The sequence below is a fragment of the Protopterus annectens genome, chromosome 4.part0, assembly GCF_019279795.1.
Source record: "Protopterus annectens isolate FY-2018-M chromosome 4.part0, PAN1.0, whole genome shotgun sequence".
NCBI classification, from domain to species: Eukaryota; Metazoa; Chordata; order Ceratodontiformes; family Protopteridae; genus Protopterus; species Protopterus annectens.
In genome coordinates this window covers 654,863,602-654,889,780 of record NC_056733.1, presented here as the reverse complement: position 1 = coordinate 654,889,780, position 26,179 = coordinate 654,863,602, and the positions used below count along the sequence as shown (strand labels likewise).

The 26,179-nt window shown below is 40.4% G+C and overlaps 1 protein-coding gene across 1 annotated transcript in view; it reads left to right on the top strand.

Moving 5' to 3' along the window:
- The window catches only part of MAPKAPK5 (MAPK activated protein kinase 5), a 1,432,063-nt gene that overhangs the window by 102,561 nt on the left and 1,303,323 nt on the right, over window positions 1–26,179 (top strand). Inside the window, exon 2 of the mRNA XM_044068618.1 lies at window positions 4,857–4,930. Coding sequence (XP_043924553.1) covers window positions 4,857–4,930 — 74 coding nt within the window. The remainder of the gene's footprint in view (window positions 1–4,856; window positions 4,931–26,179) is intronic.

The following is a 26,179-nucleotide window of genomic DNA, read 5'->3' as shown; positions in this document are numbered from 1 at the left end:
TTTCCTTGCAAACACCAATGGATTTTTCAGTAGCATAGCCTGAGATGGCACTTGATTTCATGTTGCTATTTTATTGACACATCATGGTATCTTAAAATAACGGTTATCTACCTCTGAAGTTAAGTATTTACTTAAATATAGCTGTTAAAGCACACATTGCTATATCCTTAGCTGCTTGTATTGTTCAAATGATCACAAACATAATTTCTTCTTGATTTACTTCCTTGTGAATGTTTACAGTTTCCAAAACCAACGTCTGATGCATCTTGTACAAGCATCTGAACTGCATGAGCATGGGTTCTGTACATAACCAGGATTACACATTTTTCATGTTTTCTCTCTTTCATTTCATTCTACTACCAACATTATATTCTAACAATAATTTAAAGTAGGAAGTGCACGCTTGTGTGTGTGTGAATGAGCTAGTGTGGCAAAACTAACGCATCTACTGTACTTGCTCCTAATTCTTACATTTTCTAACATCAGCTACATATACATGTGCTTGTTGTGTAATAGAAGTAACACACATTTAGGCTACTTGTCCAGATTTAGTTGAAGTACTTGAGATTTACTCTTTCTGCTTTGCCTCGGGAGCTAGTACCATCACCGTGACTAAATCTTGTAGTAATGTATACTCTCAAGTAAGTGTTATTCTCATAAGATTAATTGGTGGGCTAGCAAGACACTACATAAGGGACCACTCAAGTCGATTTTAATTTTGTTTTATTATATTTGTTTGTTTATGGAGTAAGATACTGCTAAGTAGCGGACAGTTTTAGGACCAGTCTGGGTTGTAGAGAAACAAGTGATAACATCAGTAAATTAAGAACACAACATGGTAGACAGTGATTACAAGCATAAACATACATGGTTTTGATTCAAAGTTTTGCAGATATGTACACGAGTCTTTAAAAGACAAGTGGGATTAAGTTAAAAAAAAGTACCAGAACAAAGCAAGAAGTTAAGAAAGATATGAACATATATACAGTTATGATGACTACTGGAAGAGAGAATGGTTTGAGATGAACACAGATATCTGAGTAAAGGAGGTTTTTAGGTTATAGGCCTGAGCTGAATTATTTGCATTTGCTCTGTTTTTATCAGGTGTGCTTTGAATTTCAGTCTGAATTTAGTCTATGTGGTAATGTCCTTTAGGCTGAGGAAAAGTTCCTGACAGAGTTTAGGGGATGGCAGAGAGAACCTCTGAGAGATGCAGTGAAGCTTGGTTCTGAGTGTTTACAGAGATGGGCTGGTCATGTATTAGCTTTTCAGGCTGTAGGGGGTGATTATAGGACTGAGGCTTGAGGAGAGTTTTGTGGGATGTCTAGATGTAGGACTTCAAAATGTTTTCAACATTTTCAGGTATGCCAAAAATCATAGAACACAAGTGTGTGGCATTCTGTTATTACAGCTGTAGGACCAGGCCAGTGCTGTAGTCGTGGTATTTTTTCTTTGCCCGTTTTGAGATGTAATTGATGTAAATGCTCATGCTACATTTAAAATAAGGCAGGGCTGTGTGATCTGTAGTACCATTAAGAAATATTGCTGGTATGTGAATTTCAAGAATGAAAAAACAAAAACTGTGAATGGAGTTTCAGGTCCAAGGTACAAATTCTAAAAAAGAAAAAAAGACTGTTGAAACACCACAGCACTTTAATCACAAAGCTTTTGGGTAACGACCCTTCTTCAGTGTGAAGTAACATGAATAAAAGCAGTCAATTAAATAATTGTTTTAAAAATGTTACAACGTTTTAGTGGCATAACTCTAATTTAGGCACATGTTATGTTCTGCTGCACAACTGCAGGCTACAGTATGTTTTCTCCATTTTCTATTTGTTCTTTGCCAATAAAGTTGGGCTGTTTAGACTCCGAACAGTAAATTTAACAGGTAGTTACTGCTAAGAAAAACTCTGGGTGTTATTTGACATTTAAAAATGTAAACGGGTATCCAGGAAGCAGAAGGAAACTCCGAGAGTTGCAATTAACTCTATTTATTTAGGTACGAAATGAAACAGCCACAAACAGAATAGAGACAACACATTAACGCTCTTTGCAATATTTGCGTTTTCGTCCCTTGCTAGTCAGGACTTCATCAGACAATCATTAAAATATTTAATTGATACTTAAATACAAATTCAATTCAAATTCAGCCAATAAATATAAAGTGCATTTGTGATTTACATTCTTGTCACTGCCCCCTCATGAATAATTCAAATTTACAATTAAAATACTATAAAATAACTTTGTTCTGTCTCATTTGATTATTTTGCTTTATTTATTATGTTATAAAACCTTTTAAAACCCATTAAAAACTGTTAAAAAAGTTTTTATTTAAATGTTGAGTGTGTGAAACCAAAAAATAAAAATAAAAATGATTCAGTGTGGTGGACACTTATAGAATAGGAAAATAAAAAGCATGAAAATACATGTTTAAATACTGCCATCTCCTGGTCATTTAAAATATGTCAATCTTGTTCATATTTCTGCAGCTTTTAATTTTAACAAAGGAGTTAAGGAGATGTGGTCATTTAGTCCTGGTGACCTTGTGGCATCAAGTTTGATTTGCCACCATAATTCTTTATAACCTAACCACTCTTCCCACAAACCTCCCCTTAACTCTTTTTTAACTTGTTCAATCACGAAAAATTCAAAATGTGCCCCTTCACATTCTTTTGTATGCCTACTCAGTGCATTTGTTTCTTTATTTTTAAGGATATCATAAGTGTGTTCATAAATTCTCCTCCTCAGGGCCCTTTCCGTCTTTCCTACGTAAAATGAACCACATAGCTTACACACAGCTAGATAGACTACCCCCTTGGTCGCACAATTGTGGTAATCATTGCTCCTAATAATATCATTTCTTCCAACAATGTTGACTTCACTAACATTCATCATAAATCCACATTGATTGCACCTATTACATTGGTAACTCCCTTTCCTTTTCTGTCCATCAATAGTCATTTTTGTCTGTTCTTTTTCACTAAATCTCGATTTTGACTCTAATATTTGTTTCATGTTCCACGAATTCTTATAAACTATTTTTGGTGATAAATTATTTATGCTTCTTATATCAGTTATGGCAGAAAATTTCCCCCACTCTCTTTGAAAAATTTCACCTATTTTTATGTTAGAAGTATTGTATTCTATAATTAAGGCTTTTTCATAATTATCCTTTCTATTACTACTATTGTCATTGAAATTACCTGTAAAATTAATATTTGTTCCGTCTCCTTTAATAGGTTTAAATCTGGTGGCTCTCCCATTTTCCACCTCAATTCTTATTTTTCTAACAAAATCCCTGGGGTAACCCCTTTCTTCAAACATGTTTTCCAACAAGTCACATTCTAATCCAAAGTCCGTGTTTGAGCTGGTCATCCTACTACCCCTCACAAATTGTCCTTTAACGATGTTCCTTTTACAATGTGAGGGGTGTGCACTGGTAAAATGGAGGAATGAGTTACAGTATGTATCTTTTCTATAAATTTATGAGAATTTATGAACACACTTATGATATCCTTAAAAATAAAGAAACAAATGCACTGAGTAGGCATACAAAAGAATGTGAAGGGGCACATTTTGAATTTTTCGTGATTGAACAAGTTAAAAAGAGTTAAGGGGAGGTTTGTGGGAAGAGTGGTTAGGTTATAAAGAATTATGGTGGCAAATCAAACTTGATGCCACTAGGTCACCAGGACTATATGACCACATCTCCTTAACTCCTTTGTTAAAATTAAAAGCTGCAGAAATATGAACAAGATTGACATATTTTAAATGACCAGGAGATGGCAGTATTTAAACATGTATTTTCATGCTTTTTATTTTCCTATTCTATAAGTGTCCACCACACTGAATCATTTTTATTTTTATTTTTATTTTTTGGTTTCACACACTCAACATTTAAATAAAAACTTTTTTAACAGTTTTTAATGGGTTTTAAAAGGTTTTATAACATAATAAATAAAGCAAAATAATCAAATGAGACAGAACAAAGTTATTTTATAGTATTTTAATTGTAAATTTGAATTATTCATGAGGGGGCAGTGACAAGAATGTAAATCACAAATGCACTTTATATTTATTGGCTGAATTTGAATTGAATTTGTATTTAAGTATCAATTAAATATTTTAATGATTGTCTGATGAAGTCCTGACTAGCAAGGGACGAAAACGCAAATATTGCAAAGAGCGTTAATGTGTTGTCTCTATTCTGTTTGTGGCTGTTTCATTTCGTACCTAAATAAATAGAGTTAATTGCAACTCTCGGAGTTTCCTTCTGCTTCCTGGATACCCGTTTACATTTTTGAGTCTAAGTTCAGACTTTTCTTGGTTTTATTTGTTATTTGACATTTATTTCATTTAATCTCATTTTTATTGTGCTGAGTAAAGGACCAGCTTTTATTTTACACTGTCATTTACTGCCATAAAAGTTAACAGTTTACATTTCATTGGTGTGTGTGTGTGTGTGTGTGTGTGTGTGTGTGTGTGTGTGTGTGTGTGTGTGTGTGTGTGTGTGTGTGTGTGTGTGTGTGTGTGTGAAGTAAGATAACTGTCACAGCTGATAATGTTAACTAACACACTATAAACTTATGTTATCGAAGTTTTTGTAATAGTATGCTTAGGTAGCAATTTAATAATCTTCCTGATGCCAAAAAGTACTTCATTAAAAAGTTGTGAGTCACCTACAAGTGAACGGATGGGATTTGCATTATGGTGGAAAGAATTAGGATTGATAAATAGAGCAGTTTGTGTTTTAGTTATTTTTGCATCTGACAAGTATACTGATATGTATTAATCTTATAGGAGATGGGAGTAGCAGGTTGGAAACTCTGTTGAATATTGTTTATGCTTTTGCATAGGAAGCACCCATTTTGGATGAATATACCATTATATGGACTCAGAGACTTGGTGCAGGAATCAGCGGTCCAGTTAGGTAAGAAAAAGACTGTTGTATCTGCTCTTGTAAATGGGTATCTTATGCACTGTCTGAACACAGAGTCGCTGATCATAACCAGTTTATATGCTTGGAAACTGGAATCAAGAAGTTTACCTCAAGAGCTTGAGAGGTGACTTTTTTGCATCACTTTCAAGTGCACAGTTAATAATTAGCTGTAATATTGGGAGTTTCACCACTGCTGTCTGTGAAACTAAGATTGACAGGTTACTTAACTTTGCTTATAAAATCTTCCCACGATACTGTTATCTCCTCACCACCAGCCACAATCCTAATTACTAAGCCCCCCCCCCAATCTTTGGATCGCTTGAGTTGTGCTGTGACATTGGATTGTCCAAAAGATGGCCCTAAGCTGCTGCTTCATCTGTAGAGATACTGTTAGAGTAAATACTGCTGTTGGATTTTTCAGTTTGTTCAAATTAAATCCTTCCTTTTCTGCTCATTGGCCACCTATTTGTGCTTGAAATCATGCATTTTTCTTTAATAATTTTGGCATGTTCCCCTCTCCCTTTTCAGTGTTGGTGCCATTTTGATCTATTGTTACTCTACTTGTTTTTTTTTTTTTTAAGTTGTGTATGCTTTAAGTTTTGTTATTACTGTATTAATGTTGTTTCATGTTTGGTGCTACGGTATCTATTGATGATTTATCACTGTTATAGGTACATCCAAAGTGATATATTAATTCATAAAATGCTACTGTATTATGAAAAGTCCAGCCCAGGATAAGCAGTCCAAATGTTTAAAATATGTGAGTGAACAGGGTTTTGCAGAGGAGTATACAGTCTGTACTTCCTTTAAACCTTTTGTGGTTAAAGAAAAAAAATCATCTAGAGTTAGAGAAACTGAAAACTACCCTTTCTGCTGACCCAAGGGCTTCCCTTTTTACTTCTGTCTCCTCCCAAGAGGAAGATATCCTTAATACAAAAGTGAGTTTCTTTGAAGAAGTCTAAAGTAGTGCAGTCTGTTATTATTAAAGATGGAGGTGATATGGTTGCTGTTTCTCCACTTTCTTAAGATGACTTCCCTTCCTTCTTTTCAGCCTGAGATTGTCAGTTCTTTGGCTTTGGAACTGAAGTTGTGAACTTTCTGGCCTTCCTCATCTCCATCTGGTGGTCTGTAGGTCATTGTCTGCCTAACTGGACTGCAAAAACATGTTAGGCCTTTTATTCAGAGGCAAAAGTTGTTCTCAAGTGTCCTCCCATGTTAAAATGTGGGACCCTATGGTACCTTCTTTGCAGACTTTTTCCTATTTAAATTCTAGCCACTATTTACAGCTGTTTGCTCCTTGACCATGATGTTCTTGGTTTTGGAAGGCAGTTTCTAGAGCCTGTGATGCCGATGTCCCTGCAAGAGTTTATTCCCAAAACAATCTAGCCCATGGCTTTTTTGAGAGCATCCTATGCTGCTTCTGCTTTGCCTCCCCTTCTGGTCCAGGATAGAAGGACTGGAGTACCTTCCTAGAATATCTGTCATGTGTCCAGTGCACATATTTCTTCATCCTTGAGGAATTGGATGTAAGGTTTTGGTGCAAGAGAAAACGCATTAACTCTCTCGCTAATTTCTCCTCCCTGGACATTTGCAATGACCCCCCCCCCCCCAAGAGCCAAAAATTGGAAAAGTTCTAAAGTTCATCGGAGATGAAGCTAAATAGACCCAGGATGCCATGTCATAATCCAAAGTACATCCTGATGGAGACCTCCCTCTCCCAGATTTATCTGCTGGGTTATTCCATCAATAGTTGGGTTAACCAAGCTGTTAGTTGACACTGTGTGAAGTAAACCATATGCTATGCCTCCCTTCCCTAAATTTTCAGATAAGATTCTCCACCCTGCCAAGGACTGAACCATCTGGTCACAGACTCAGGTGGTGGCCTTTGTTGTTGTTTTGGGTACAAACTTAGGTGGTGACCTTTATTTTTACTATTGTTTCTGCTGCATTCAAGCCTCCAGAGTGTCAGTTCAAGGTCATCCAGCCCTTTCCAACAAGGAGTTGCATGCATTGGATAGACTTGGGAAGTGGATGTTCTTGGCTTGCATCTTTGCTTTCAGGGTGCTGAAGTACCTTGGGCATATGGAGATGTTCTGGAGAGACATCCTAGACCAGATGGATAAGACTTTGGAAAAGTTGCCCAACTTCAGTGCTGCCTTCTTTCAGTAATGTTGTTGCCTAGTTCATCTGCCTTTACCAGTAGCATGGTGGATGGTTCGGGGTTGCATGTTCGAGCCTTACAGTTCACTGTCATGCATGGCTCTGTCTTAGGAGTCTGCCAAGTACTTTAAAGCTCAGTTTATGAATGCCTTATGTCCCTTTGATAGTTTCTTGCTCTTTGGCGAGTCTATGATAGAAGAATTAGAGAAACGGGAGGGGTGAGGACAGCACCCTCTGTAAGGATATATTTTTTGTTTTATCCCACATTTCTGTAATTGTTACAGGTCTGGCCCTTGTGCCTCATCTGCACTGGCTCTTCCAACTCCATGTTCCTGTGTACTTATTCCCGTATTGCTGGGACCGATCACTGATCCAAAGTAATAGGGCTCAGCATGTCTGAGCATCTGTCCAAGAAAGATTTTTTCTAGTAGATCTACCCATTTACCCTCTCCCCTTTGTAGTAGTGTGGCCTGGTCCTGGCTGTCGTGCAGTGTGAGCTAGGGTAGTATCACCTCTCCTCCATATCAGTTCAGCCAAGCCCACTTTTCACTAGCCTCCTCTAGCAATGTCCTTGGCCTCCACCAGGTATCGTTGCCAACTGATGCCCACATAACTATATGGTTTAGCAGTCACTGTGATGGACTGTTCATACCTGTCTGGGTGGGGTGGCCCAAATATTTACTTCTGTCCAGAGACCAGGTACTAGGGAGACTTGTTCCACATGATTTTGTTTCTCAGCTTGAGCTGAAGCCAAAAATTTAGACCTTTTTACTACTTTTACCCCAATATGTTATGGTATCTTTCCCTTATTTATGATGCAGAACTGAATTTTCTTCTGTCTAGTTTCCCCTGACAGACATTTCTGATTGCCATCAAGGGGCAAACTTATTTTCTCTTTCCTTAATCAGTGTATAAAATCTTCATTAAGGAAACCTTTCTGACATTTCTTCCAGTCAAGTAAGGTGTTCCTCCCTTGGGATCTGTACTTCATTCTAGAAAGGCTGACCTTCTTTCTATTTAGATCAGTTTCTTCTGCTGACTTAAAATTCTTTACATGGAAAGCCCTCTTTTAATAACTGATATAGGTAAGAAGGATTTCTGAGTTCCAAGCCTTCTGTGCTTATGTACCCTGTCTCACCTTTCGTATTGTTTGGGGTACATTATAGGTTCATAGGTGTGTACTAGACTAATGACTACTCAGGCCTTTTTAAGCCTAGCCATGCATCCCAAATTAAAAATTCCAACCTGTGTGAGGAAGGCAGTCTAACAGTTGGATTGCCAGGCATCTAGTGAAGAGAAGCCACATTCATGCAGCATCATTTGAAAACATATGATTGGCTTTTCCAAGCTGGTGATGGTAATCTTCAGTGCATGAGTGCATATGCATGCATGTGCAGGAAAAGATATTGCAGATCCCGATGGCAGTGCAGGTGTGGATGTTGGCTGTCCATGGGTGGCATTAGGGATACAAACAATACTGTAAAGTCTGAGAATCCTCACAAAAGTATAAATGACTGGTTTGCAGTGACTCTTGCATATTTGTTTTCTTCTTGTGTGTTACACAGTCCATAAAAAGTGATTACCGAAGTAGAAAGAAATAGCTGAGGTAACTTATTAGATCTGAAGTAGGAGATTCATTTGTCTGCAACCTGTGGGTTATGGATCCGATATCGGATCTGAACCGGCATGGTTTACCAGCTATGGATCCAAGCTCTCAGCTCCTCCCCTCACCCATAATGCCCTGCTCTACCCTCATGACCTCAGATCTCGTTTGCCGCACATGGTGACCAGATTGTTTTTCCAGCTCTCCAGCTAAGTGCTATATTCAGTGTTTAAATTAGTCAAATTTAAAAATTTTTTGGTTAATTTGTGTGAAAGTGTGGGTTTCCCTCTTGTATTATTACTTTTTTAGAGTTTAATCTTAAATTTATATCCCTCCCCTCGCTGGTAGCGTAGTGTGTGTGTTGGGCCTGTGAGTGGTTTTTCTTTTTTAGTTACTTTACTTTAGTTCTAGTAACTTTTATTTTGTTAGCTTGGGATGTCTGAGCAGCCCAAGGCTATTTTCTCTAAGTGCTCCGAGTGTGGCCATAAGCTTTCCCCAGCTGATGGCCCCACTCGGTGTGTTAGATGCCTGGGGGTTGAACACCTCACATCTGGATGTTCCATTTGTGCAGGGTTCAACCCCAGGGCATTGAAGGAGCGGAGGTCCAAGCTTGTTTTGGCGGGTCTCTTGCCGCCGGACTCTGCTCCGACCGCCGCTCCTTTGGGGGTAACCGTCCCCACGGTTATTCCCTCTCCGGCTCCCCCTCCTCCTCCTGGGACTCAACCTCCCGTTTCTGGTTCGGAGGAGAGGGATGCTAGGAAGAAGGACCGGAGGGAGAAGCACCATAAGCGGCGGGCCGAGACCTCTGTTTCGGCCCCGCCAGCCAAGCGGGCTTCTCCCCCGGCCCCCTTGTCTGCTGGCTCTCCTCCTCCTCGGCTCCGGTCTCCAGTGTGTTTTTCACCGGGACCTGAGGAGGAGACCCGATCTCCGTCGAGGCTATCGAGGAGGCACTCAAGGCCTACCTCGGTAGCCTCGTCGAGATCAACGTACAGCCTATCGGATGCTGATCTGGACCGGATGATGAGAAGGTTCATCCAGGCCCAGATGCAGATGGGAGTGCTCTTGCCTCCCCTCTGGGGAGCTCGACCCCTTTTCAAGCCAATTGCTCCTTCTCCAACCTGCTACCCGGGTTCGAGCAGTTGGAGCCGAGCAGCCGGAGCCGGGGTGGGTCGGCGCCGATAGTACTTGGTACTTCGGATCCGACCCTGCCCTCGAGTGCATCGGATCCGACCTCTCGGAGCCTGGATCCGAGCCTCTGATCCGGGGGGATCAGTGCTCCTTCGGCGCCGTCTGTGTCGGAGCGCACTGTCCCTTCGGATCCGAGTGCTTCGGCGCCGGCTCTGATCCACTCTTCGGATTCGGGGGGGAGCCGATTGTCGGATCCTTTGGTCGAGGTCGGCTCCCCTTCGGCCTTTGATGTAGTGGAGAGGGCCCTGTTGAGGGTCTCCGGACCCCCGGCACTTGTTTTGGCTCCGTCCCACGCTCCCTCTCCACTGGGTCAGGCTTCCACCATCCTGCCCTTGGGACAGCCCGCTTCTGTGCCCCAAGCTGCTCCCCTGGAACAGGTTGCTGCTTGCGAGGAGTCCTCTGACAGCCCCCCAGAGGATGTTCCTCGCAAGCATACGTGCAAAAGGAGGCACATTGACTCCTCTGAGTCTCTCACGGAAGACACGGATTTGGAGGAAGGGGAAGGCTCCCCACGGTCACCCCCCGAGGATGTCTCATTTGGAGACATCATGGAAATGCTCCGCATAAGGGGGGGGTGGTCTGCCCCCAAGTCTTCCTCGGACGAGTCCGTGTTCTTGGAGGCATTTGAAGCGGGCCCGACTACCTCTTGGGTGTCCCCTCCTGCCGACCCCCTGGTGGACCTCATTACCACCAGGGCATGGAAGGAACCGGACACCGTGGAGCCAATCCCTAAGAGGCCCGACCGGATCCTCAGTCCACCGTCTGACCGTGCCCATTGGAGTAAGGGGCCTCCGGTAGATGCCATGTTGACGGCGGCCACCAAGAGGGAACTTGCTCAGGAGAGTCTCTCAGTCCATCCCCCGAACAAGGAGTCTCGGAAGATGGACCGCTTGGGGAAGCGGATGTTTAGTTCAGCGACCTTCTCGGTAAGGGCGCTGAACTACCTGGCACACGTTATTAGGATGCAGCGCGATCTCATTAAAGAATACGCTGCATCTCCCCCAGAGTCCATGTCGGAGGAGGACAAAGTGCTGCACTCCACCCGCATGGCCACTCTTAGATCAGTTACCAATACCTCTATGCGGCTACTCTCCCATGCTACGGAAGGCGCCGCTAGAGCCGCAGGGGCAGGTCTAGTCACTAGACGTCAGGCCTGGCTCAGTCATTGCGATTTCTCAGAGCCCTTCAAAGCGTCATTTGCGAACGCCCCCTTTGATGGTTCTGCCCTCTTTGGCAAAACCGTTGACACCTTGACCCAGAGCGAGAAGGACGGGAAGATGCTGTCTGCCGTCGGAATCCGCTTCTCTGCACCCCAGAGGCCCTATTCTAGGAACCAAAAGGGTCAGAAGAAGATGTGGTTCGAAGTCGCAGCAATCCCAGCCTGCTCCGGACAACCAGTCCTTCCGTGGCAGAGGAGGACAGGGAGGACGCCGCCCTAGAGGCAGAGGGGCTCCCAGGAACTTCGGGTCCAGAGAACCCTTCTCTGAACGGCCCGCGCAGCAACCCTGAGGGGTTGCCCGGCTGCTCCACTCTGGAGGCAGTCGGGGGACGTTTTTCGGGGCACCTAGCGGCATGGGAGTCCATAACATCAGACCGCTGGGTTCTCCAGATTATATCCAGAGGATACCGTATCCCATTTCGTCACTTACCAAAATTGAAGTCCCTCCCAGACGTTCCACCCGGTCAACGGGAGGCCGCTTTGGCAGAAATTGGCCATCTGCTAAAGAAAAGAGCCATCCAGCCCGTCCCCCCAGACCAGATCGGATCAGGGTTCTACTCCAGGTTCTTTTTAGTGCCAAAAAAGACGGGGGATCTAAGACCAATTTTAGACCTTTCTCTCTTGAACCTGGCAGTTCCCAAGGAGAAGTTCCGAATGGCCACTCTGCAATCTATTCTCCCCCTTCTGGGAGAAAATCACTGGATGTGTTCCATAGACCTCAAAGATGCGTACTACCACATCCTAATGGACAGGCGCTCCAGGAGGTTTCTCCGCTTGCGGCTGGGAGCCAGTCACTACCAGTTCGGGTCCTTCCCTTTGGTCTCACCACAGCCCCAGGGTGTTCACCAAAGTATTAGCAGTGGTAGCGGCCCACCTGAGGCTTCAGGGGTGCAGGTCTTCCCTACCTGGACGACTGGCTCCTTACCGCCCCAACAAGGCATCTACTACTATTGGCGAGACTCCTTTCTCCATCTTGCTCCCAATCTGGGCATCACTATAAACACAAAGAAATCCAACCTAGCGCCCACACAGCTCTTAGATTTTATAGGGGCCAGGTTAGACACAAGGAGTTTAAAAGCCTTCCTCACTGCGGACAGAGTTCAAAATCTGCAGCTCCAGGTGCGGGCCATTCTCCACTCAAGTTCTGTTCCGGCGGAGTTGGTCCTGAGGGCTCTAGGGTCCATGGCGTCTGCTATAGCACTTCTTCCTCTCGCCAGGCTCAATATGCGCATCCTCCAGTGGACTCTCTTAGTACAGTGGTCATACCTTGCTCTTCCTATGCATCATCCCATTGCGATCAGCAAGGCTTGCAAGCGGTCCCTCCTGTGGTGGCTTCACTCCCCAGATCTCCACGGAGGCCACCCATTTTGTGCTTCTCCCCCTCTTGCCACGGTGACCACGGACGCCTCCCGCCTCGGGTGGGGGGGGGCATTTTGCGGGCCGGACCGTCCAAGGCACGTGGAACGATTCAGAGACCTTACTGCATATCAACGTTCTAGAGATGAGAGCAGTGCTCTTAGCGTTGCTAGCACTTCAGGACTTTCTTCCCTTGGGAACAATTGTGATTCAATCGGACAACATGTCGGTTGTCTGGTATATCAACAAGCAAGGAGGAACGAGGTCTTACCCTCTTTGTTGAGAAGCCATGAGAGTTTGGGAATGGGCAATCTCCACCAACCGCTTTCTAATAGCAACGCACATTCCGGGTCGGTCCAACATCCTGGCGGACAAGCTCAGTCGCACCATTCTGACCCCTTACGAGTGGTCTGTCAATACTCAAGTAGCGGAACGCATATTCGCACGGTGGGGAACTCCTTCATGCGATCTTTTTGCCTCTCCCTCAAACACCAAGTGCGACAGTTTTTTCGCTCTGATACCTCCTCCTCCAGGAGGTTCCCCAAGAGACGCTCTGGTGCATGCTTGGCCACCCGGTCTTCTGTATGCTTATCCACCCTTGCCTCTGATGCTCCAAGTTCTTCAGAAAGCCTCTCGGGTGGGTTGCAGAATGATTCTCATTGCTCCGTTTTGGCCTCGACAGATCTGGTTCCCCTTCCTAAGGTCTCACTCGGTGAATCCCCCTTGGATTCTAGATCCCATTCCGGATCTGATATCTCATCCATCCTGCCTATCTCCTCCAAACCTGGACAACCTGAAGCTGACCGCTTGGCTGCTCCAGTTCCACTCTTGATCAGGACTCCCGGTATTTCGTCCCCCGTTAAGGCGATCCTGGTGGCAGCTCATAAACCGTCCACTAGGAAAGTCTACCATAGCAAGTGGAAACGTTTTTCTTTGTGGGCGGAGCGGCAAGGCCTGAACCCCTTCACAGTTCCTCTCCCTTTAGTGCTTGATTTCTTAACCACTCTTTTTAACAATGGTGCCAGCAGTTCCACAGTCAAAGTACAACTTGCGGCAATTTCACATTATCACATTGGTCATGACTCCAGTCCACTCATGTCGGCCAAGTTGTGTAAAATTTTCCTTAAAGGTACTTTCCTTCTCAGGCCCCCTGTAAAACAAGCGGTTCCACCCTGGGACCTTTCCTTAGTTCTCCAGGCCTTGACCACCCCCCCCCCTTCGAACCGGCGGCTACGGTAGATCTCAAATTCTTGTCGTTCAAGACTGCCTTCTTAGTAGCCATTACATCGGCCAAGAGAGTTTCAGAGCTCCAAGCATTATCAGCTAAACCTCCTTACTTGGTCTTTCATCCGGACCGTGTGTACCTCAGGACCAACCCGTCCTTTCTTCCTAAAGTAGCTTCTGAAGCAAACATTAATCAATCCATTAACCTCCCTGTTTTCTTTCCTAAATATGAAAACAAAGGTGAATACAAGCTTCACTCCTTAGATGTTCACAGGCAACTTAGATTTTATCTAAACAGAACGGCTGGTCATAGGCAATCCGACCAGTTGTTCATTTCCTTTGCTAAATTTAATTTGGGCAAGCCAATTTCTAAAGTCTCTCTGTCTCGCTGGATTTCACAATGTATCTTATTGGCTTATCAAGCTTCAGGAAGGCCCGCACCGGAGGGTGTACACGCCCATTCAACCCGGTCAGTCTCTACCTCGGCAGCCTTTAAGGCTAGGATTCCTCTAGATGATATTTGTGCAGCAGCCACGTGGGCTTCATCTCATACTTTTATTTCCCACTACAAGTTGGATCTTGCATCTAGGAGTAGAGCATCCTTTGGCTCGCGGTGCTCGGAATATCCTTCCATGATGGCCGCCCAAGATTCAGGTAGCTGGGGACTCTGTCCCACAGGTTGCAGACAAATGAATCTCCTACTTCAGATTTAGAAGTTATGTACTCACCATAACGTTCCATCTGAGTAGGTGTATTCATTTGTCTGCAACCATCCCGCCCTCGTATCCCCTGGCCTTTCAGTTTCCTGCATATGGTGTGTTACCCTTTTCAGGGTGTTCTTGCTGTTGGCAAACTCGATCTGAGGTCATGAGGGTAGAGCAGGGCATTATGGGTGAGGGAGGAGCTGAGAGCTTGGATCCATAGCTGGTAAACCATGCCGGTTCGGATCCGATATCGGATCCATAACCCACAGGTTGCAGACAAATGAATACACCTACTCAGATGGAACGTTATGGTGAGTACATAACTTCTAATTTTATATATATATATATATATATATATATATATATATATATATATATATATAAAAAAAAGATTCCTTTGTGCCAAAAAGGTGCAACAGGGTGTAATATAAACCAAAGATAAAAACAACACAAGCACCAAAAGAAGAATAAATCCAACAGGAAAAAAGACAACTGCCAATAAATCCAACCGTTTATTCCACTTGCTTCTCTCTCTCTAGCGCCTCGGCTTCAAACAGCCTTCAAGGAGTTTTTTTTGTAATATAAACCAGTTTATAGCAATACAACTACAAAAAAAACAAAAAAGGAAAAGGAAAAACCACTAGGCCACTGACCACACAAGTAAAAAGACGTTTTAATAAAGACTTGGCACCTCGGCTGACAGCCTTCCAAGAGTAAAAAACACCTAAAAAAAATAATTAAATATACAAGTCAGTCATCTAATTAAGGTGATTATTACCAATTAAAATGAAGACAAATTAATAACATACTTCCAGTTGCATTCCTTATTCAGGCCAAATGGTTCCAGTGTGTTATATTTTAAAATAAACAAAGTTTCTTTTTGTAACAATTTTGTCTTCAAATCAATATATTTCCCCAAGTATACCTCAGTTTGTTCCAATACACATCCCTTAAGGCAAGCAGGGTTAGCATCATGACATTCTAAAAAATGTGCCCCTAATGGGCTATCTAATTTTTTTATTCCTTATATCCCTGATGTATTCCTGAAAGCGTTTCTTAAAGGTGCGACCAGTTTCTCCTATATAGAACAATGCTGTATTGCAAGTATAATTACCATTTAGATGGAATTTCACTCCATTAATATTTGGAAAATAATTCACAATATGTTCACAAATAGAGCAATGCTTGCAAGGCAAAGTTCCTGCATATAAAAAAGAAACAGATCCATGCAATGTGTTTTCTGGTGGTACAAAAATATTAATATAATCTTTTGAAATAAAAAGTGTTATTTATAAAAATAGGTTCAGATCCACTTAACTTAAACACTTCACTATTGCCACTCAAACATTTCCAATTCTCACTTATAATATTCTTGATATTTTTAGATAATTTATGAAAAGCCACTAACGCAAGCCCTCTGGAATCTATTAACAGGCTCTGCATTTCGCACAGATATGCCCTTAGCTGTCTCATCTCCCGTTCTCAATAACCGTTTAAATTTTTCTCCCCAGCTATCTTTGACCTCAACAATAATTTCACAAATCAAATGTTTGGGATATTCTCTTTTTGCGAACGTATCCTTGAGCTTATTCATTTCTAATTCTAAGTCACTCAGACATGAGGTCATTCTTGCCACCCTTCTGCATTGACCTCTCACCAAATTCTTCTTAAACACAAAAGGGTGTAAACTTGCAAAGTGCAAATATGAATTACTGAAGGTGGGTTTTCTATAAATCTTAGTTTGAAAGCACACCTCTGCATGCTCCATTTGTACATCTAAATAATTTATAACATTCCTGTTAAAAGTTGGATGTAAATTTCAAAAAACTGCCAGTACCATGCATATAAATTCCTGGATAATATTACCTGGACCCATCCACAATATAAATACATTGTCCAAAAATCTTAAATATAACTTAAGTTGTAGTATTCGGACAGAAAAATCTTATTTTTCTTCCACGCTAATAAAACTGTATTAGCATAAATTGCAGCACATAGGCCCCCCATTGCTATTCCATTTAACTGTTTAAAAATCTCACCTTTGTAATATATAAACTTATTATTTAAAACCAAATCCATAAAATCAAAAAGGATTCTAATTTTATCACCTGAAAAAAATCACATTCTGTCATACTATCAAGAAACAACTTGAACCCCTCATCCATGGGGATAGAATTAAAATGCTAAACTATTATATTGATGGTTAAAAATCCAAATGACTGGTCCAAAATTTCTGGTGTTAAGCTTCTCAGGAAATCCCAAGAATCCCTAAGTATTTTTTTCTGTTGCTAATGGACTAATTCATTGTTTTATTGATTAATTAAGGAGGAGAACCAAGAGGATATATAAGAATGTGAATGTAGAATGTATTCATTCTGATGAAGTCCCCTGAGTGGGACGAAAGCACTCAATATTTGTTGTTTTTTTATGAATAAAGTATTTGGTTGTCAATATTTCATCCTGGTGTTATCATAGTGTTTACCAGTCAATATCCCCTTGAATTATACTACTGTTGTTGAAATGGTCACCTTTGTTATATATAGGCTGTTCCATGTATTTGCAGTTCATTCTTCTAAAGTATTTAACGGACCTTCTGAATTTTACTGCTAGCATTTTTGCACTCTGTTCCACTTACTCTTGTGTAGTTCTGTTTTTCAAGATGCTACCTTCCTAAACTTTATTTCTCCTAAAATATTTGTATTTATGCATTTGATAACCAGGTAGATGGACTAGTCTGAAGACCCTTTTCAGGTATAACCTGGGCCAGATGGCAAATAAAGACAGTATTTCGCATATGAACTTGAATGCAATAAATAACATTAAAAATACAAAATTGCAGTAACAAGAATATATGCTTAATTGCTTGATTAACATTTCTTACTAACTGTTAAGGTAATGCTGCAAAGTTGAGGATAATGTTAAGAAATAAAGATAAATAAGAGTGAATAAAGAACCACTTTAGAGAAACAGAAATAATCCAAAAATCACGACAATAGATCCAGTTCCAGTAATTTATTGCACACAAGTTACTGACCCTAGCGCCTCGGCCTTCGCCTTCCAAGGGAATGTAATCAACTAACATTCCAACATCTTATATATATCTATCAATAAAATAATTCAATTAAATAATTCAATTAAACAAACAATAATATAATTATACAATTCATTATAAAAAAACTTTCCAATTGCATTCTGAATTCATACCTCTAGGTGTCATAGTATCATACTTTAGTATAAAAACTGTTTCTTTATACAATAATGTAGATTTTACTTTTTCTTCACATATATTTGTACTTAAACTTTCTAAAACTGTAGCTAACAGATCTTTAGGATCACTGTTATGAAACTCCTTAAAATGTACAGCGACAGGACTATCCATTTTTTTATGTTTTATGTCTCTTAAATGCTCCTGAAGCCGGGTTTTAAAAGCCCTTTTACTTTCACCCACATAAAACATATCACAAGGGCATTTTAATGCATATACAATTTTTTCACTGTGACATGAAAATTGTCCTTTAGGATAAAATCTCTTATTATTAATTCTATCAAATGTTCTATTCACATATTTACAAGAAATACATCTGTTACATGGATAAGTCCCACATAACTTAACATTCACCTGTGTATTTAAATTCACCTGTGGAGTAAAAAAGGCTGCATGAACTAGCATATCCTTAAGATTTCTCCCCCTCTTAAAAGAGAAAGTTACTTTTTTTGGAAAAATTAATGCTAAATTCTTATATTTAAACAGTGAAGTCCAGTAATACTTAATCATATCCATAATCTCTGAAGATAACAAATCATATGTCAATACCATATATATATTTTTTAATTCATTCTTACATATATCTTTCGGTGTTTTATTATTATATCTTCTTTGTATTCTATTCCTTACTTCATCTGTTTCCTTCATTTTATTTAATAATAACTCTATTTCTTGAGCATCATACCCTCTTTTAATGTACAAACTTGCCATTTTTTCTAATTCCTTATTAATTTCATCATTGCCATTATTTAATCTCTTAATCCTCATGAATTCACCATACGGTAACGCACTCTTTAAATGAGGTGGATGACAACTATTACCATCTAGAAGATGTAATTCGTTTTCAAATTTTCGGAAAATTTTAGTTACAATATTTCCATTTGGTCCACCTTCTAAAGTTATATCCAAGAAATTCACTTTATTACCGACTTGAAAGTCATCAAATTTCAAACCAAACTCATTTTTTTGTATATCATTCATAAATTTATGTGCCTCTTGTTCTCCGCCCTTACAAACAAAAATTAGATCGTCTATATAACGAAAATAACTAATAACATTCTTTATATAAAATTCTGTCCTATATAAGAATTCTGTTTCAAAAAGATTCATCATAATGTTAGCATACATGGGCGCAAACCCTGCCCCCATCGCAGTGCCCTTTATTTGATGGAATAATTGACCATCAAAACTAAAAAAATTGTTCTTTAAACAAAATTCTATAAGTTCTACAATATATACTGTCAAAGGACTATCTCCCAAAAGTTTACCTACAGCTCTCAAACCATATCTGTGTTCTATACTCGTATAGAGACTTTTAACGTCTGCTGTAAACCAATACATATCCTTCGTCCATTTTAAAGGTAATATTTTTGCTAGAAAATCAAAACTGTCTTTTATATATGAGGGCTGTATAACTACAAAAGGATACAAAAAACTATGAAGAAACAACCCCATGTTGCGTGTAAAATAATTGCATGCCGAAACTATAGGGCGTCCTGGAGGTTCATATAAATTTTTATGTATTTTGGGAAGGCAGTAGAATTTAGCTACCTCACATCCTTTTGATGAAAATTTCTTAGTTATATCATTTTTAACAAAATATCCCAACCTATATCCTTTATTACATAAATCTTCAAATTTTTTAATAGCTACCTCATAGTCTAAAATATTACATTTCTCATATGTCGTTGTATCATTCAAATGGTCCCAACACATCTTAACATATTGTGTGTAATGCATCAACACAATTTTATTTCCTTTGTCAGCAGGTTTCACTATTATTTGTTTATTGGCTGCTAGTTCTTTAATTGCTTGCCATTGTTTTTTAGTCATATTATACTTCATGTTATTCCGTTTTTCATTAAACTCATTATAAATAGTCTCTGATGCAAAATTAATCATAGCTGAGAAATTTTTAATACCTTCATGCTGAAAAGGCGGCATGAAAGTACTTTTCACCTTTACTTTACTTGTATCTAATAAACAGTATGCGTTATTTTCCATACTATTCTCAATATCAGACATACAGGAATGAAAACTGTCATCAGAATCTTCTTCAAAACTTAAATCTTGCCCAATAGGTACATTTAAAGAATCATTCTTATCATTTCCAAAAAAGCACATCAAATTCAATTTATGATAAAGCGGAAAATGTCACACTTAAAAAAGTGTAACCTAGGCAGAACTGTCGGTATATATTTCAAGCCATAATTAAGAGCAGAAATAGTAACTTCATCAATGAAATTACCACTTAAATTAATAACATAACTGTGTGCATTATTACCACATTCATTTGAGGCATTTTTCAACAAATTAATTTCTTCTAAAGCGTTTATACCTCTGTGCCGCCCCTGAGGCTTCTGAGTATTGTCTCTGTCCATTCTCCACATTATAGGAGCTTCCTCTGAATTCCTCCCTGTTATCGTATTCTGGACGTTTATTTCTCCGAAAGGAATTTTGGAATTGTTGTGGATTCTGAGCCGGAGGTAATACAGGATAGTCATTGTTACCTTCTCCGGCTTCACTGTCCCAATCTGTAGAAACATCAGAGAAAGTGTTTCGCCCGCCATCTTCTGTACGTCCACCCTCGTCTGCAAACCTTACGTTCCGACGTCGCTTCTTGTTGTTGATTGGACGACAGAAAGCCGAGCCTCCTGCATAATCTTTGATGTCACGATTAAGTTTATATTTCTTTACATTCAATAACTCCTTTTCCATATCCATTAGTTTATTCTGTATATCTTTTAGACAAAGTTCCATGCGTGAAAGACCAGCCATGTCCGAAAGTGTTTTACAGACATTACTGATATCAGCTTTCAGTTTCTCTTGTTTAATTTTATCACGCTCTATTAAGATAGTCACCCACTCAATAGAGCAACGGTGGGCAGCTTCTATCCACCTCTTCTGAAAGACTTTGTCTACTTCATCTACCAAATCAAAGGGAGTTGTTGGATTTTTAAGAGCTCGCAAGCCCCTCGGTGTAATGTCTAATTCAATGTATCTTTGTAAACTTAGACAATTTAAATGCACCGCCAGTTCTTTTGACATCAATTTATCCAATTTATTAAATGTCTCTCTCATTTCGGCAGGCAAAAAATTATTAGTACTCTGACCAATATTTGAAAAGGGGTTACCAGTTCGTCTTAATTCTTCCTTCTGTAGAAATTTCTGCCAGAACGTAATTTGCTGTTCCTGTGTGTTACGAACATTATCTCCTTCATTCACCACAGTGGTAAACTGCTCCATAGTTGTCTGGTTTCTATCTAGAAACTCTTGCCTAAAAATCCTAGGCACGTTCACAGCTGGATCACTCGACATGAGAACCAAATAAAGAACCACTTTAGAGAAACAGAAATAATCCAAAAATCACGACAATAGATCCAGTTCCAGTAATTTATTGCACACAAGTTACTGACCCTAGCGCCTCGGCCTTCGCCTTCCAAGGGAATATAATCAACTAACATTCCAACATCTTATATATATCTATCAATAAAATAATTCAATTAAATAATTCAATTAAACAAACAATAATATAATTATACAATTCATTATAAAAAAACTTTCCAATTGCATTCTGAATTCATACCTCTAGGTGTCATAGTATCATACTTTAGTATAAAAACTGTTTCTTTGCTTCTTTTAATTGAATTATTTAATTGAATTATTTTATTGATAGATATATATAAGATGTTGGAATGTTAGTTGATTATATTCCCTTGGAAGGCGAAGGCCGAGGCGCTAGGGTTAGTAACTTGTGTGCAATAAATTACTGGAACTGGATCTATAAATAAGAGTGAACACTGATATTTATCAGTCCAGTATGTAAATAATTAAATAGATCATGAAAGTGGCTGAAGAATATAAGTTGATTCCAGTAGTATTGGAGAGAGAAAGAGTGAGAACATTGAAAGAAATAAGAGATAGATTAGAGTTCTCAGGAAAAAAAAAAAAAAAAAGTAGTTCATGTGTGCCATCTTCCTATTTTCTTTCATAGTGTATATGTTAGGTTCCATTGCCCATTTCTACGAAGATGTCTAGTTAAGCCTTTGTGCTGTCTCTGTGCTTATTCCTCTGGCTAACTTTAATACTTTTTGCTATTGTGGGGTGGGGGGGAGGTGGGGTATGCTAAAGTGCACACATTACTTGAGATGAGGTCTTACTGATTGGTTTCAGTAGTACCCCTCCCTGTGCAACCCAGAATTCCCATAGGTTTTTAAACTGATTTTCTACAAAGAGATATTTTGAAATAAATACTTTTAGGTCTCTCAGCATTTTTTTTGTTAGTAAGTGGCTGAGCCGGATCTAGCACAAGATAACCTAGACAGCTGGCTTGGGGGCCTGTCTTTCCCTTAGATTTCATCGTTTTTTTTAACACCGCCATGTCAGTTACATAACTTTAAAAAATAAATCAAACACCTCCTCTTAAGTTATGTAACTTTAAAAGCCCCAGAAATGGTCAGGATAACAATGTGACTAAGCCCCAAAAAACTCAGTGAAAAGGATGTTGTAGCTAGGTCCATCCATCATGCAAGGGACAGTCGACTAAGCACCTCTGATGTAAAGGGTATCACACTTGCCTTTAGTGCAGAAGGCTGTGGGTTTTGTTTTCATGCCAGGTAGATCAATTGTTGACACTGTAGTGTAGCATAAGCGGGGTGCTGTCATCCTTTGAATGAGATGATAGACTGAGGTTCCATCTGCTTGAGTTGGTGGTAGCTTCGGTAGATGTAAAAAATCCCACAGCACCTTTGAAAAGAGTAGAGGAAGTTCCCTGATGCCCTTGCCAAATTTCTCCTGGTAGTGCAAATGCTACCTTGGGTCTCCCCTGAAGAGTGGCCACTAAACTGGTTAACGAGTGATATTTGAAAAATAAAATACATTTTGATCAAAATACAGTTCGTGATTTAGAGTAGTCTGCTCTTATCCGTCTCCAATTTTGCAGTAGTCTGCTCTTATCTGTCTCCAATTTTGCAGAATATCTCTTATTTTTCCTCGCATTTATACCCTGTTCTTGAGCAAGTTACTTAACCAAGACAGTACTTTAGGGCAACTGGAAATTTGGGTTAAGCTCTTCAGTCGTCCCGTAGACTGCAAGCCCTAGTAGCTACACTACGAACCAGAGTACTTATGATGTAAAGGAAGAAAATTGATTGTAGTAAATAGGGGCATCATCATATGAGCCATTATCTTTGGACGTGATGCTTGGCATCCTTGTTTTTGTGTGCATGTTGACAGTTTGTTTATTATTTAGCTGTGAATTAACTGGACAGCACAAAGTCTATGATTTTAATGTTAATATTTTAACTATAAATGCATTTTTAATTTAGTTTGTTCTTTGTAGGCACATGAGTATTTAACTGTCTTTTATACTTTTTTTAATTTATTCTGATGAAGTCCTTGATGTGTAAGAATGAAAGTGCTTAAACTTATTTTGCATATAAAAACTTTGTTTGTTTTATCTCTTGTTTGGATTCCTTTTTAGATTTGGAGACTTGTACTGCACACTACACTAGTCACCATTTCTTCAGTTTATTAGAATAGTCTCATGATGCGGAATTTCCCAGTACAGAGGGAGATTCAACTATATGCCCCATATCTGTGGTACATATAATTTGCTGAAGAACCTACAGATAGTTTGATTTTACTTTCTGATTTACCCATAGTATTTGCTCTTCAACCTGTGGGTTTGGATCCGAGGATCGGATCCAACTTGGCTGCATACTAAGGTTCCAGGATCCGAGATCTAAGCTCCTTCCCCGCCCATAATGCTTCTCTCCTCCAAATCCCTCAGATCTCGTTTGCCGTCCTTTGAGTAGCTTTAGGAATCTGTTCATCTGAGCTCCTTGGGTTTTTTTTTCTATGAGTTTTTCAACAGTTTTCATATTATAAACTTTAATTTTTCCTTCCAGTCTTTAATTCTTTATACATAGTTCATCTTTATGTCAACTGTTTGCTGTCTTTGTGAATTGTAGTTTGCGTCTCATGACAGTCCCTTTCCCTTTCTAGCTGTATTCTTTTCTTGTCTTAAAAAAAAAAAAAATGTCTAGGATTTAAGTCTTGTCTAGCAGACAGTATACTTCCATTGTTTTGTGTGTGTGTGTGTGTGTGTGTGTGTGTGTGTGTGTGTGTGTTTGTGCGCGGTTTGTTTTTTGATTGGACATGGCTGACCCCAAACCCTCAGGTTTCAAGAAATGTGTGTCTTGTGGGCACACAATTCTACTCTCGGATGCCCTCTCTGAGTGTGTGGTGTGTCTTGGGGCAACCAAATTTGGACTCTTCATGCAGCATTTGTGCCAGATTTAGTCAGTGAGCCAAAATTTAACAGGAGGAACAAACTGATCCTGAAAGACTCCTTCTTCAGCCTCTTTATCTGCTATGCCGTCTACTAAAGAGCAGTGGCGGCTGGTAACTTCAAATCAAAGGGGGGCTGACAACTGAATGGGTGGGCCAACAGTAAGGGATATGGCCAACTAGAAAGGGATGAAGCTATGCTAGGGTTGCCACCTTTTAAGCAGGCCAAAGTGGGACATGGGGTGTGGTCAATATGACACTGGCCACACTCTCTACCATGATGTCACCACATGAGCGGTGAAGGAGATGCTGTTATGGGTACGAGACCATATGACGGATGGCTGCTGGAGTGGCTGGCTAGCTGGCTGCTGGAGAGGCTGGCTGGTTGGTTGGCTGCTGGAGTGGCTAGCTGGATGGCTGCTGGAGTGGCTAGCTGACTGGCTGGCTGCTGGAGTGGTTAGCTGGTTGGTGGGAGTAGCATCTGGATGGATGAATGACTGGATGGATGGCTGAACGAATGGATGCATGGCTGGCTGGCTGCATGAATGGATGGAAGACTGCATGAATGGATAGATTGCTGGCTGGCTGGCTGGCTGCGTGAATGGCTGGCTGGCTGCATGAATGGATGGCTGCTTGAATGAATGGATGGCTGGCTGGTTGGGTGAATGGATGGCTGGCTGGTTGGGTGAATGGATGACTGGCTGGTTGGGTGAATGGATGACTGGCTGGTTGGGTGAATGGATGGCTGGCTGGTTGGGTGAATGGATGACTGGCTGGCTGGCTGGATGGATGGCTGGCTGGCTGGCTGGCTGGACAAACAGATGGATTGCTGGCTGATTAGAAAAACACAAAAACAAATCTCAGTCATTTTTAGCGGTTGTAGAAGCGCTTAAAACAAAGCGCTCCTACAGCCGCGATCTTTGCAGGGCTCTTCCTGCCCCAATCCCCACCCCTTTCATACCGAATTAAAGCACCCGGACCTAACAGGCAGCAGCTTTGCCTGCAAGTCTGGATTGGTGTAGTCACTGAATTGCCGTGGAAAAGCCGGATGTAATTACAGCTTTTCCATGACAGTTCAGTGCGATTGAAAAGCGGGACTTTTCAAGTCCCACTACTTTGCACAGTGGGCAACGGGATGAGGCAGCTCAACCCGTGAGTGTCCTGCTGACAACGGGATGGGTGGCAACCTTAAGCTATGCTCAAAATCACATAAACTGGGACTTTAAATACGCTGCCCTGGGTGCCAAATCATCATTATGAGAGTCCAATCAAGACAAAATGAAGTGTAGAAGAAAAAAATATTTTAATGCATTGGATACATGACAGCTTACTTAATATCTAGATGGAAACAAAAAGGTTGTGAGGCATGAAAAAATAAATGACTTTTTAAATACATTACTGGAATGCCAGTCAAAATCAAGTATAAAAAAACAAGCAGCACTCAACACAAACCACTTCTACTTGCACTGCAGTTCTAATTATAATTAAATCCAGCTTTATAAAAGTACCAAGTAACATGCTGAAAGTAGCAAACTCTGTGATACCCCCACTTGTAAAAATGTTTCTTATCTAAAAAAAAAAAACTGCTATCTGACAACAACTCTCTACTTGTTTCATGGAGAACACATGATCAAAGTAAAAAAAATGAACAGCAAATCAGAAACAAGCTCAATATAAATTGCTTAAAGGATTACTGCACAGATTATGGACCACACATGCTAGATTGGCATTCTGTTTAGTTTACGGGTAAAGCCTGCAAAGATGACTGCAAGTCTCCAACAAATGTAATGAGCTTCTGAAAATACTGTAATCCTGTCCTTTATTACAAATACTGTCATATGCATTTTAATACCTAAGGCTTGTACGTTATCTAATTATGTAAATATTGTCTGCATGGCAACAACAAAAATGCTTTCAATGTTGGTAATTATTTAACAGTATGCTTAAAGCTTACTTGCACCTTACTATCTCAGACAAGCTTACCTGATAGTCATTAAAGCATTGCTGCTTAAGCACAGAGCAACAGCATGCATTTTCTATATAATAAGAAGCACAAATCAGCAGTATGAAAATATGACGGAAAACCAGAACATTCTGCAAAATCAAGGACAGATGAAAAGCCACTGTAGTACTTGTGTCTGCCTTGGATGGGGGGGGAATGCTCTGCACAATTACACTGCATAACTACTTCTTGCCTTGCTTGGACGTATCCAGAGTCACTACATGGGGA